Raw genomic sequence first — 15,057 nt, forward strand, 5'->3', positions numbered from 1 at the left:
AGCCCCTAGAGACAACTTTTGTTGTATTAGACGCTATATAAATAAAATTGAATTGAATTGAATTTTTGTTTTACTTTTGGATTAAAAAGAGCCTCGATGCAAATTCTGAATTTTTGACGACTATTATAGTAAAATGGGGTAAAATGATCCTCTTTCTAATTATGTGGTACTAATAAGTATAACGGGGGGAGGGGGGGGGGGGGGGGGGGGGGGGGCTTCAGAAGTATAATTGGAAGAGTAAAACATACATTTGGAATATTTTCAACAAATTAATAAAAAAAATAGAATGCATCTTTGCATAGATAGATAGATAGATAGATAGATAGATAGATAGATAGATAGATAGATAGATAGATAGATAGATAGATAGATAGATAGATAGATAGATAGATAGATAGATTCTTTGCTCTTTAGCAATTCTCTTTAGTCTTTTTCATTTTGGTAAACTTTCCAATAAACCAATAAACCTGAAAACTGTGCAAATGTCCATTCAACATTCAAATCAATAAAGGGAGACATTTTTTTAAATTCAAAAATACCCAATTTGAATCCTTCATCTGTATTTAGATGACAGAGGTTTGACTTCATCCATCTACTTTCATGATGTAATCTCTTTATTCCTGTAGAGGAACATTTCTCTTGAAGGAAATCAGAAATGTAGTGTGGGGCCACGTCATATTGTTTTATTTGCGAACTAGCAGCAACTCTTTATAGTCTTTTCTTTGTAAAGACTTGAGAACAGGACCTTTGTGTTCAGTTTTTATCTGTAAATGAACTGAACCTGTCCAACGGCCACTTTGGGTCGGCCAGATGAAAGATTGTTGGTGAAGGCATGGATACACTTCTGTAAAATTCCTGTCCAGTCTGTTATGAAAAAAGAAGTCATCTGTTTTGTTTGTTTGGAATGACAAGCATCTCAAATGGTTTGAGAGGATACAGCCCAGATACATTTATTTGGTTGCCTAGGTCTCAAAATGTGTAATTCAATGAAACATTCAGATTTAACGTGTTTTATGACATCACAGATCCAGATCAGAGTAGAAATATCCATCCAGATTCCTATCATGCGCCTGTATTGTACCTCCGAAGTGGACAGCGCAAAGCTGATCTCAGGACGAAAGGAAGAAGACCAGAGGGAACTGTCTGACTCCACCCCCTAGAACTAGCTGCTATAAACAGAGCTATACAAACATGGGTGAAAAGGGAGCTTTTGCACTGTATTTCTGCAGTATTTTGACCAAGAAATGTCACAAATGTTTTATTAAGACTCAAAAAATTCCTTTAACTTTTGAAAAAATAAGGAATCTCCTTTAAGTAAATGGATATTCAACAACAGTCACAGTAAGATATTTCCCCTTTAATGCAATCCTTTTTTTTTTCAAAAAGAAACAATGTTTCCAATCCAAATCACATTCACATTCAACTTGGCATTGCATAATATCACAATGAATGGTGACACATCTTTCATTCACTTTGATTCAAATGTTCTCAGATGGAAAATAAAACGAGTGAACATTCAAATGCATTTCAGCAAGTGGAGAGAACGTGTTTCAGGCTGAGCTGCACAACTTCCAGATTAATAGGTTTTAATTCAATTTAGGTTTGAATTGTAGTCTGTTATATTAACAATTACTTTACAAGTGGACTTCACAATACGATAAAGTTAAGACTAAGTGCTCAATCAAAAGTTGTAAAACTCAAGATTCAGTCTCCAAAAATGCACCTTTTCCATGTTAGAAATAATAACATTCACAAATTATTTCAACAAAAATTAATTCTACCAGGATACAAATTTTGAAATTTGGCACATTGCATTTCCAGTTCATCAGCCTGTAATAAAACCTGACACGCCCACAAAAAAAAAATCAAGGCTGACTCCTTACAACAGGTAAACTAGAGTGTCAAAGTTTATGTTTTACAGCAGATAAGATTTTGTGACGGAGCAGCAGCAACAGCAGCAGGTTGATCCAAGTCTGAAACATGAAATAAAATCTTTGTGGGGTGGCAAAAGTTTTGAGGAGTTATATAATGCTGGCTGACATACTGGTTTGCCTGCCAGTGTAAATTAATCAACAGTATTTTCTTTCTGTTTCCAAACATTCACTTCCTTGCCTGGTTGGCAGCAATACAAGTTTGTTACTGAAATGTTTTTTATATTGATTTAAAAAAAAAAAAATAGGGAGACAGACAAAGCTCTACATTTTTAGATAATTCTCTAAAATGTCTTAACCTTCTGCTTAAGGTCTCAGGTTATCTTATTTTCATTCTGTGCTGTCAGGCATTTTAATAAAGACTACATCTAACAGGGCATCTCAGTCTGAAATCCACTTCCCGTCTCTTTATGATCAACAAAATAGGTTTCTTGACAGGAAGATGCGTTCCTACCATCATCTCATCACAAAGATTCACCTCCTGTCCTCTGGCACATTGTCATAAAAACAAATACCTTACACTGTACATAATCAGCAGGAGCTGTCCTTTTCTGTCATATGTACATCGTTTTAAAAAATATAGAAAATATCAAGAGAAAATGTACAGTTTCATTTAGGTTAAAAACCTCATTGTTATTTACAGACCTTACTAATAGTGTACTAGTTGTCATTCAGCTGTCGAAGCAGGGAAAGCCAAAGCTATGATTTTTAAAGCAACACTAGGCAGCAATACCATCTTTGACCACATGGGGGCATAGCGCCACTAGAGGTGCACTTTGCTGTGTCTTAACTCCGGGGACTGACACATGAACTTTCCTGTGACGTGCTGCCCCCATGTGGTCAGCTGTAGTACATAGAGTAGAAATACATTTGATATATAACAGTTAGTGTAAGCCATTTTTCTTGGGAATTTTTTAAATGTATCTAAAAAAAAAATAGGGGTGGTGTTGACAAACAGACATATTTACATATTAGGACTGCATTTAATTTGCTAAAACTTTACAGGCTGCAATTATGATCAGTGACTCTTCAAACTATGAGCTATAGCACCAATTTCATTTGTGTAGGGAAGCTCTAATGGCTTTTTTTTTTTTTTTTTACTGTTACTCCAACACTCCTGGGTCAAAACATCAAGAGAATAATGAAAAAATACATGAAGTGGGAGATTTATTTTGTTGCAGAGTCAGATCTTATCTACTAGGAGATCATCTGGAAATTATGTCTTTAGTGAACGGATTTGACGGATCACATTAAAGCACCAGGAGACAAGATTAAAAATAATATTACTATTAATTTAAAGGTAAACTGTAAAAATCCACATTTCCTGATTAAATAGAAACTCACAGGAGAATAATATCAAAGGCAAAAAAGCGCTTTGCATGATTTAACACTTTTGAAGGGAAATCTGGAGGGCTATACGAGGTGGTGCCGTGACATTTGTTGGGTCATCAAGGCTAGCTGACGTGTAACTGCAGGCTGAACTTTGACTAAAAGCAGTAGTGCTTTCACAACACATAACGATCATATCCAGTTTTCAGTTTACTGAGGTAGAAAGTCATTGATAACTTTTAAGTTGGGAACAGTGTCAACAAGATACTAATCTGAGTAAATGAATGAAAAAAAATGTTTGTAATTAATCTATATATGGTGTAAAAGCTAAATCCAGCTTTTGAAATGCTTGGGCTCATGTCTAATACATTTACTGTTACCATTCTGGACATCGTTATATCTTGAAATATTCTGCACACTGATGTGCTTTGGAGCCACTTACCCTTTTTATTTGCTACACAGCCCCACTAAAAAGGTAAAAATGACCATTAGTGAAATAAAAAAAAGACCTAATACAACATTCATACAAAATTCCTGTAAGGCATTCCTCCACTGATCACACAAGCAGAGTCTGCAACGTCTTCTTCACAAACTGCTGCTTGCCAGCAAAGAAAAATGTCAGCTGTGAGCTCAACAAGCTTCTCCTGCTCAGTCTTTCAAAGTTCTGTCAATGGCTTTGATCAGTCTTGCAGCTATGATTAGAAATTTTAAATACAAGTGAACCACGACTTGGAGAAGTCAACCGATTCATGCAAGAGACTGTACAGACTTGAAGTAAACTGTCCGAGCTCGACGGGCGCGAGGGGCCGAGGTGCAGTCCTATCTGCAGGAGGAGCCCAGCACGCTGCCCGTCGAGGGTGAGGTGGTGTTTGCGCTGTAATGGGGGTACATGTCGTTTGACGGTGGGCTTGGGAGGATGGCGTTGCCGTTGGTGGGAGAGCAGCTGAGCTGGAGCCTCCGCAGGTACTCGGCGTGTACTGGTTTGTGGCTCTGCAGCACTTTGATGGCCTCGTCCACGGTGAACCACTCCCGCTTACGGCCTGCAGAGGGAGCCAGAGGACACAGAGGATGAGCCGGAGGATTTCTTTTTTTTGTTTCAACACTCAAAAGTTTTATTGTCACATCATACAGATCCTATTTATATATTAATTTACTACCGTATCACAGAATCACATATATTTCTGTTTCTACGTGGAAACATGTCTCATAATTGTGATACACAACTATAAGACAGGAGACACTATAAATGTCAGATTTCAGAACAACATAGCCGTGCTGAACCCGGCCCTTGTATCCCGCAGAGAGAGGATGGCCTCCGCTGAGCGCTTCGTAAAGTACGGTCGATACTTGCATCCGCAGGACTGAAGGCTGCAATATACCACAGCTAAGTGGCACTGCAGCCAAGATCAGTGTCCTTGATTTATAGTCACCTGTTGTCACTACATACCAGTAGAGTCTCCAAGCAGCACACTAGGCTCCTAAAAAAGCATTACGGTATATCCTGCTCGGCATAGCTAATAGACACACACAGTGGCTTTAAACATCCATAAGAGAGAGAGGGAGGCCGTACCGATGTTGACCGAGTCTTCCCAATCCTCCAGGGTCTCCGTGACAGTCAACACGTACACGTACGTTCGGTGCTTCCGATCTTGGTTTTGCTATGAGGAGCAGAAAAAGAGGCAATCAGCACATTGTTGCACATTGTTTGTGTTGTATTTATATTTTTTTTATTTTGTCTTTTTCTTTTCTTCTCTTTCTTTTCTTTTAATTTTATTAAATTTTTATAGGTTATATATGATATGATATTGTGAAGAAGGGACAGGACTAAATAAGCGTTCTGCTTCCTCCTGTTCCCTCTCGAACACATTGTTTTGCTGTGTGTTTTTATTTTTGAATGAGACTGTTAAATTGTTTTGCTTTTTTTAAAAAAATATTTTTATGCTTTTAATTTGATTGGGTTTTGTTGTGTTCGAGACAAAGCCAATAAATAAATAAAAAAAATAAAAAAATTGTTTATGACACTCGGGGAATTTAATCTTCAAGATTGTGTAAATTTACTGTTTTTTTAACCTTCAACAGTACTTGTGCGACAAGCTTACCTCAAATACACCAAGTAGACGTCCCAGCTTTCCCTTCACACCAGCCTGGAAAATGATTGAAAACATTTATTTTATTTTTACAGAGGCGGCAAATTAAACTTTTTGAGTAGCTGTTCAAAAAAGAAAAAATATATTTTTTCTTTTGTTTGCAAGCTTCATTGAAGCTCTCTCTTACACATGTAGTCATTATAAACTGCTATATAAATATTAATAACTGACTTTACACACTGTACATTACATAAGAGTCATTCTATCACGTGTATCGCCTCAAGGCACTAACTATTGCATATGTTACAGTTTCATAACTGTCATTTTCAAATTCAGATGCACTTGTTCGGGACTCGAATTGCTGTCAAGACACAAGACATCTGTCTTTTTCTCATCTGCGTCTTCTTCCCGAGTTATGTGTCCAGCCATTAAAGCTGCAGGGGTCCATGAATGCGCAGGAATCCAACAAGGGCCAAGTTTAGACCACTGACGTTGCCGAGAACATGTAATTCTCAACCAGCCTGACCTCTGAAATGCCATCAGAACCCTCAGTTACCCAGTTACAGACAGCGCGGCCTTTCAAAAATGTCACCTTGAAGGTTCATGTCTGGTCGCTGCAGGAACCACTAATGAACATGCGCAAGGGTGTGAGATCATCTCAAATGTCCTTTACGGGAGGTGCTATACCGTTATTGAGAATGTAATTAAAAGTGTAATGCTTTCTCCAGCCACACCGATTCATCTTTTGAAAGAACGTCTCCTTAAGAAATGACGCTCGCACTCATTTTAGGCTGAAATAAAAAGTATCCTCAACATCTGTAGCCCACTGTACACTTCCTATTATAAAAAAGCAAGGTTTGGGTGACATTTCTTCAGTTTCAACAAAAATATTTGCAAATAAGGAGCCGAACATTTGTCAAACACAAAGTAATTTCCATAAAGTTACCATTTACACGCTACTTTACGTAGATGCTGCTGTGCATCCATGATGGCTGTGAGCCCTGCTCTGTGTTTTTTATTTTGACTGCAGAAAGTTATTATCATTTACCTCTTCAAAGACCTCTCGTATGGCGGCACCACAGGGCTCCTCCTCTGGCTCCATCCCTCCTCCAGGAACGATCCACTGGTCTGGGTGCCGACTGCTGCTCACCAGCAGAACCTGCCAAACGGAAACAAGCTTAGAAAATACAAATCTTATAAATCCACTGTGCACTAAAGACAAGGGACTTTTGCTTTTGCTTGACTCATCTTCACTACATTTGAGTAATAATAATCTCCAAATCTCTTTTTTTTTTTCCCCCTGAAAGCATCCGTCAGCTCTTTTTACAGTCCAGCAACTAATCTCAATCAAAGCAGTATCAACATGTTTCCAGCACGAGCTGTCTTTGGTAAACACTGTGCCCATCCGGCATGAGCCCCTAAACAGCTTGCAAGGATTTGAATTACCCTACGGTTGCAATGTAAACCGATACACACAGATCGGATGTGCCTGCATACGTGCTTTCTTGGCAGTATCTGCAATCAAAACAGACACCCAGACATCTGCTATAGACACTATCGCAGTTGTATAGAACAGTTCAATCATCAGTAATATGCAGGGTGTACGACAGTACAGAGGTTGCAGCACAAACAGCTGTTTCAGAAGCGTGAACTACAACGGCCTGCAGAACGGCCAGTAGATACAAGTGTGTCAGGCAGCTTGTGCAACACATGGTGACATGCACCTGAACCATGCAGCCGCATCACAAATAATCTGCCACAGGAGTCAGGTTGTCACTTAATCCAAGCTCAGCTTTCGCATAGCTTCGCTTACACTCTCTAATGGGATTGTTGCTGCAGCTACAGGAGGCCTTATGGCGAGGCTCCTCTGAGGGGTTGAATCAGGGCTGGCAGCCAAGCCGATTGCAAGTCACGGAGGCTGACACCTTCCTCACGTGCCACGCTCACCTAACTCCTGCACCTGCTGAACCAGACGGCACCGACGGGGCATGGAAATGGGAAATCCATGTGTGCTTGGTAAGAGATTTGAAATGGCTTGAAAATCTTTAAAAGAGACATGCATTTATACTGTATTGAAGTTGTAACCCTTCTCTAAAGTGCATGAAATAGAAAGAGATTTTTCCACTGAGGGCACAAGCAGCACCAACATCAAACATGACGTCTTCTCATCAGAGCGTAAACTAGAAGAAATGTGCAAAGTTGAACTTTGTAACCTCTGTAAGTGAACCCCTTGATGGGTAATGTGGTTTCACAGTTTGATGAAAATTAACTTCTGTCCTCACATGATGTACTTGGAGGGAAAATAAAACAAAAAAGGTCTTGATTGTTCTTCTTTGGAGGCGGTTGTTGGATGTGATCTGCATCACTGATTTCATCCCTTTTAAAACCAGAACATCCACTGCCAGCAGTCTTATTCCTGAAAAGTTGACAGCCAATACAGTTGACTTCTGTGACTTGGCATATTAACTGCATTCATGTATTGTTTTTCCTTCTGGATGTGAGATTTCAGAGCTCCAGCTTAGCAGCGACTGTCTGAGTGTCTGTGCACCGAACTGAAGCCAGCAGGGCTTAAAGGGAGATCAGTGAAGTGGACGTGTCCTAAGCCGACAGGGTGGGATGTATACAAAACAAAAGCTGCATTGCTTCCGGGGGCAGCGGCGACAAAAGGGATTTCTGCTTTGCTTGCTCCATTTTTATCTTTTGGTCGTGGCCACAGAGGGAACAGAGCGCACAGCAGCACATGTGTCAGCTTTGTTTTAGTTCAGTTTGGAAGAGGGATGGATGTACCTGTGATACAACAAATTCAAACAAAGTACAACCAAAAGCAAGAGTATGTTATTTCAGAAAGCTCAACAGAGCTGGCAGGCAGAAACATCAGCTTTATCTTAACTGCCATCACGTCTGTTAAACCCCAAACCAGACTCTTCAAGGAGGCGTTTCCTCTCGATTAATATCTCCATATTGGATGTAATCAACCCACCTTTACCGACATGTGCTTAAGGCTTTTAAGGCTGCTGTAATTAAACCTCTACTTAAAAAAAACTTGGTCTTGATCCAGGAGTGCAAGCTAATTCAATTAATTATCCAACAGTATCCAATCTCCCTTTTATTTCAAAAGTACTTAAAAAAAACTGTCAAGAATGAAATAATTGATCTGTTGAACAGAAATTATTAATTTGAAGAGTTTCAGTCAGGATATAGAAAATGTCATAGTGCTGAACCATCACTGTCAGACACTGGGTTTGTACTTATACTTGTCCGACCAACTTTATTTATCAAAGCACTTTCATTAGAAAAAAACACAGTGGAACAAAGTCCAAAGAGGAATAAATACAGTCCTTAAAAATCACAAAGAAAGGTTCTGGAAATGCTTTCCACCTTCTTAATATTGTAAAAATAAGACTTTTCATCCTTTTTTTCTGTCCTGCCTAATATCTTGGTGTGTTGGTGTGTTTATTAAACTGAAATCTGTCCTTGTTTGCTCTTTCTGTAAAATGTCTTGAGATCAACCTAATAGTTTGTTTATGTGCCCATTTGCTAAAACAGCTGTTGATGTAATCAAACTGTGTCCCCAGTGTTCTAATCCTTCCGAGAGCTCCTGGTAAACAAAGAGGTGACTCTAAAGTGTAACAAGTCACCAGTTTGTAATCTATACCCAAAGTGTTCCTTTTGACAAAGTGATGAAGCATCCCTGCCTTATACTCAAGAGCCAACGGTTCAAAGTAGGCACAAGAACCAAAACAAAATAACTCGCATCATGATGAGAGGTAGGTCAGCAGTCAGCTGACAGCCAAACTCAGCCAACACAGAAACTCCACTTGTGTTTTGAAAGAGGGTCAAGATGTAGATGAACCCTTGATCCGAGCACTGGAGTGTTTAACAGATATTTTTATGAAAAATATCAGACTATATGGTCAAACATCAACTGCACACTGCCAAAATTACACACCACCACACAAGAGGATTCAATTCGTCATCCAAATTGCCACGGTACACAAAAATGACTAAACATAATATCAAGAGAAACACAGAGCAAGACAGTCCTCTGTAATGACCTCAAACTGGACTACCACCTAGCAAGAATATTCTGGAGGTCATAAACACCTTCTCCTCTTCCCCAAAGAGGAACACTGTCAAATAAAGACGGCTCCAAATACCAGGCAGGGCGACAAGAAGAAAGACGTGCACATGTGCGGACAGAATCAGTTGTGCTGAAACATCAACAGTTTGTAAAAAGTTTTTTTTTTGTTTTTTTCTGGCCCTTGGGAAACTCCCATCCCATGTCCAAATCCGTTTACCGTTTAATGACTTGTCTGTACAATAAATGCCATAACCAGAGTTAACACCAGCTCATGACCTCTGCCCCACATAACACTTGCCAGCGCTGAAACTTAACCATAAGGGCCAAACGTCACCCTGATTAGGTCCAAACGTGTCTGCGGCCGCCAACAGTGAATGGAAACAGTAAACGGCTTCATAATGAACCATCCTATCACACCGAGCTCAAACCTCCATCTGCCATTTCCAGGATGACGTTATCTACAGCCTGCTGCTGCACTTTCATTATTGAGCTCTTGTCTGTAAACTAGGCGTTAGAAGTAAATCCCTTGCCTCATTCAGACTGGGTCCCCTGTGTCAGTCTACATTATTCACTGTCACGTTAAAAAGTTAACTTTACATGGGACAAACTTTCATAACAGGGACATATGAAGTCAGGAGACAAAAGGACATGAGACAAAGTGTAATGAAGGAAATCCCTGTATTGATTGAGTTGTTCGCTCCTACTTGGGGAGCAATTTAAAAATGTTTTCCCCCTTAATACTACAAAACAGCGAGGGAAAACTCTAGTCCAGTAAGTCTGATGGAAATGTTTGTGTCCAAAGAAGCAGCACCTCCAGAAAATATATTAAAAATTCCAGGGCTTCACTGCATGAGTGAAAACTGAAGGTAATTTTCCACTCTCAGTTTCAGCTCTGTTTTGGTTCCCAACAAGTCCTGGGGAAAATATTCAGCTGCTAAATGATCCTCTCCTGTAAACCTGAGAATGTGGTCCAACCAGCCACCATAAACTCAACACCAAGAGATCCCTGATATATCACTAAAGGTGCACGTACAAGGACCTTACTTAAGCAATCTGCCATACTTGTAAATATATATATTCATATTTACACCTTCTCTAAATGCACAGGTGTTGAATCGGATTCACAGATGTTTTGTTCAAACCTCTGTCAACAAAAACTGCAGATGAGACTAAACTAAAACAGAGAGCCTGTGATGAGTAAAAAAGCTGCATCTGAGTTATTTGACTATTACAGGCTCTTTATCGTCCACAGGTTAGCTTCTTTGTGACACATCTCCAAGTTGCAACTCATTTTTAATTTGTACAGCATCTCACAGGCTACTGAAGTCATTACTAAAACTAAAACATTACTAAAACTAGTGAGTTCTCTTTTCATTTGTGGATTGATGCAGTTTTGGAACCTTGACCACAAACTTAAACAGAGTCCCATTTGCGTCATTCATAATTGAGAACTACATGCTAATCTGCCACACATGGTAAATCTACTCCTAAAAATCTTAACTGATGTGAACTGAGGGGTAATGCAGTCACATATTAATTTGCTGTTGATTTATGAATTAATACAAGCCATTTCATATCACACAAGGGTTTTCAGCCAATTGTTAAAATTAAACAACAGGGAGTGAAGCTTTAAGGCCACTTAAGAACGATAAACGACCTGGATGTTTGTGGAGCAGCCACGTGAGAAGGTTGTGAACTGAAGCAATCATTTTACATGTTTAAAAACTGCACACAAAAAATGTGTGGCTTTCACTGTTTGCTGTACAATCTACAGTTAAAATGACATGTTTAAACAAACTCCCGTTTAAAATATTGGCTAAAAACTGAGTTGAAAACATACTGTTTTCAATAAGCAAGTTTTCTAAAAACTATGTGTATTGTTTGAATGTGAAATGAGCATTTTTGACCCACAGGAAACATGCTGTTCATGGGCCTGTAAGCTCAGCTGACCTACTCAGCTGTCACTGCTGTCCCTCTGCATTAGCAGCTTCTGGTGGTCCCCTGTTTCTCTCACACAGTATCAAGTCCTGACGGCTCTGCTTTCTCGTTTCCCTCTCCCAAACAAAAAGCAGCTGAGCAGCATACACACCTTCTATTGAAGAACTGCCAGGTATCCTGTGTCTGAGAAGCAACATTGTATATGCGTGTGCCGGTGCGTAGCCAACGAAAAGGAGAAATCACAAAGGCCAGTACGTCTTTAAAATGTCAATAGTTTGTAACTTGATTACTGTGAAAGCATCCTGTTGGATCTCTTCGATTAAACTGTGCCATGTTTGTGATCGCTTGTCAAAACCTGTCAAAACCTGAAAGTCTTGAGGCTGGTGGTCACAATTCTGTTTTCAAAATATGTTCTGAATGTTTTGTCATGTATTTACAAGTCAGGGAAGATAGGTAAGAATACAATGTACAAGTTCTGAGTACCGATGGCTGGTGGAAAGTATTAAAACAACTATAATACACAGGCACAACAACGACATACAACTTCTAAGAAATTTTAGACAGGAGCGCAGGTGGAAAGTGTTGAAACAACTATAGATTCCACATGAAGAATTCCCATCAATGGACAAACTTAAAATTCACATGTAATGATGATATAACATTCGCAAATGTGCATTGGAGCAGATAAGGTGTGTTTAAGCATGTGTAATTTCAGATAAATGTGTTGTAGAGTCAAACACTGCAGAGCCGAGGTAGTGCCTATCAAGTGGCAGCAGACGGGGCTGTTTTTACTGTATATTGTGTAACACTTTGTTTATGCCATGCTCAGATGAGGCTAAATTTAGAAAGTCAAAATATGAAGGAGATAGCCCTCACTCAGGATCATGAGTTTGATTTACAAGGGAAATTTATAATTTATTTATAAAGAAAATACAAAAAAATTTAACTAAAAAAAATGCAAGATGATAAACGCCCTACACACCATTTGTTTTTCCAATAAAAGTTTTTACACTAAGCCTAATTTCAAAATTATGTCATCACTGATTTGTGATCTGTACTTGTAATTTGTCACTGAGTTTACCTGAGTGCAGATTAAACAAAAACCACACACACTTCATGGAGGGTTAATGTCACTGCATATCACGGGGAAAGGTCTACAAGACACAGCATGTATGTCACTATAATGTATATTTTTAAGGTCCCTTTAAAGCCTGCTCGACATGATGACTACGCAGCTGCGCTCAAGGCCGGCGGGATGCAGCACCATCCTCCTGAATGGCCACCGTTTGGTCATGCTGACGCTGGTGATGTATTATTTGATGCAGTGATGTGACATTTGAGAAACGCGCTTTCATATATATTCTTATCCCCTCACTCAACGCTATAAAAAGGTGCGTGTAAGATAAGGCGCCTCGCCCCCTCTGTTTATTACTTCCAGCAAGCTGGCGAACAACTAACAGGACGCGCAACACATTTACCTTCAAAATAAAAGCATGACTTTACCCACTATAGCAACTTCTTTTTTTTTTTTTGATATATGTTTTTACTAAGTCACTAAGTATCCTTTGGGAATAGCAAAAAATAAATAAAAATAAACAAAAAATAAAACAAACAATAATAATAAAATTTAAAAAAAAATAGTAAATAAATAAATAAAAATAAAAAGATACCAATATAGTGACATAAAAGTAGTAGTAGTAGTGCAATGAATGTAAACTTAAATAAGAAAATAAAGTGAGAACGAAACCGAGATGGGTTATCTAGAGATTACTATTAATAATTATAGAGTTATATACCAATGTAATTGGGCTGTTACTATTTTTAGGGATAGAAAAATGAAAAACAACAAGAAACGAAGACATCAGCTCAGTCCTTTGGAAGTACCCTCAAATTTTCAAAATAGGTAATAAATGGTTGCCAGCTCGAGAAGAACCTTTCTAATGAACCTCTCACTATAGTATAGTAGTATTAGGGCCAAACTAAGACAAAAAAAATTTGGAAATTACGAGAATAAAGTCATAATATAATGAGAATAAAGTCGTAAAATTACGAGAATAAAGTCGTAATGTTGTGAGAATAAAGTCGTAATAGAATAAAGTCGTAATATTATGAGAATAAAGTCGTAAAATTACGAGAATAAAGTCGTAACATTACGAGAATAAAGTCGTAACATTACGAGAATAAAGTCGTAATGTTGCGAGAATAAAGTCGTAATAGAATAAAGTCGTAATATTATGAGAATAAAGTCGTAATATTATGAGAATAAAGTCGTAATATTACGAGAATAAAGTCGTAAAATTCCGAGAATAAAGTCGTAAAATTCCGAGAAAAAAGTTGTGACATTACGAGAATAAAGTTGTGACATTACGAGAATAAAGTTATAATGAATAAAGTGGTAATTTATGAGAATAAAGTCATAATATTATGAAAATAAAGTGGTAATTTATGAGAACTCTAACAGGAAGAGCAGTCTTCTCCCTGTGTTAAAATGAAGAATATTGAGCATCTTGTGAAGTTATATTTATATATTTATAATATATTACAACTTTATTCTCGTAATATTATGACTTTATTCTCATTACATTATGACTTTATTCTCGTAATTTCCTTTTTTTGTTTTTTTGTTTGGCCCTAATACTACGTCGTACTATAGCAACTTCTAACGGGGTTCTGAGTTTTGTGTTTTATTCTGAAAGGAATGTCGGCGAGGCCTCTGTTGCCAAGTGACGCTTCCTTAACAACAGCGCCTCTTCCTCGCTTCTCTCCTGAAACTAGCCTGAACTGGATGGACCTGGTGCATCAGCAACAGCACAGACTCGAACAAATTAACCAATAAAACTGCAGCCATAACTAATAAAGGAGAAAATAAAGCTCAAATGCAGTGTTTGTAATTCAGAAACAACATCTGTTTCACTCTTGAATGACTGGGGGAGCAGGACTAGGCCATCAAGTCCGAACACAACCCCTGATTATGGCTCAATTACAGACATGTTTTCTCCCAGGCTTCTCCTACCTCCTCTTCTCGTTCATTCTTGAAGCACAGACACGCTGCTCTCCTCTTGAAACCCTCCCCGTCGTACGTCCTGGTCTGGTTGGGCTTGAGCTTCATGGTGGGATCAGTGTATTCACCCTCCTCTGTGCTCAAAACCGGCAAAAGGCAGTTTTTTGTCGTGAATCTTGATATATTATTAACAGAACAATCGTCGCATCGTGGTTGGTCTCCGCATCCGAAGTGTGTCATGGGTTGAGGGGACGCCGGGGTTTGCAGGAGAAGAGACACCTAGTTAGATCACAACACCTGGGTCCCTTCCTTGGAAATTCAGGGTAAATTCGGCGTCTGTGTTCCCCCGTTTTGGCGATAAGTAAGTGCAGTCCCGAGGGGAGCGGTCTTATGAAGACAGGCGGCTCGCAGCCCTCCTCTGGATCAGTGTGCGCATGGCCGCCGACTACAGCCGGAATCGACGCAGAGCCTACGCCGTAGGGTTACGGCGTACCCTACGTAGGTTCTGCGTTGGTGTAACGCGGAACCATAAATCAGCCTTCAATGAACCCAGATCTGCGTGGAGAGACCGGGGCTGCGGATGGAGGCAGCTGATTGGTTGAGCCCGGCCGAGTGGGCGGGGCCACGGCTCTCGCTCAAAACAGTGGAGAGCGTCTTTCAATAGTGCAGCAGGACCATTTCACATCTAAT

General features: G+C 39.2%; 1 protein-coding gene across 1 annotated transcript; it reads right to left on the reverse strand.

Moving 5' to 3' along the window:
• Positions 1 to 965: 965 nt before the first annotated feature.
• nudt4b (nudix (nucleoside diphosphate linked moiety X)-type motif 4b) lies at positions 966 to 14,780 on the reverse strand. Its single transcript, XM_061714402.1, has 5 exons — positions 14,380 to 14,780; positions 6,396 to 6,506; positions 5,360 to 5,404; positions 4,831 to 4,918; positions 966 to 4,300 (listed from the first exon to the last, which is right to left on the reverse strand). The coding sequence occupies exons 1-5, from the start codon at positions 14,605 to 14,607 to the stop codon at positions 4,080 to 4,082; spliced, it is 693 nt and encodes a 230-aa protein (XP_061570386.1). The 5' UTR covers positions 14,608 to 14,780; the 3' UTR covers positions 966 to 4,079.
• Between the last annotated feature and the right edge of the window lie 277 nt (positions 14,781 to 15,057).

Source organism: Cololabis saira, chromosome 23, assembly GCF_033807715.1.
Source record: "Cololabis saira isolate AMF1-May2022 chromosome 23, fColSai1.1, whole genome shotgun sequence".
NCBI lineage: Eukaryota > Metazoa > Chordata > Actinopteri > Beloniformes > Belonidae > Cololabis > Cololabis saira.

Coding starts and splice junctions, on each gene's coding strand:
- nudt4b (XM_061714402.1), bottom strand. CDS start 14,607: ATGACACACTTCGGATGCGGAGACCAACCACGATGCGACGATTGTTCT. Junction 5,405..6,395: donor TACGAGAGGTCTTTGAAGAG/GTAAATGATAAT, acceptor ATCATTTTCCAG/GCTGGTGTGAAGGGAAAGCT. Junction 4,919..5,359: donor GTCTACTTGGTGTATTTGAG/GTAAGCTTGTCG, acceptor TGCTCCTCATAG/CAAAACCAAGATCGGAAGCA.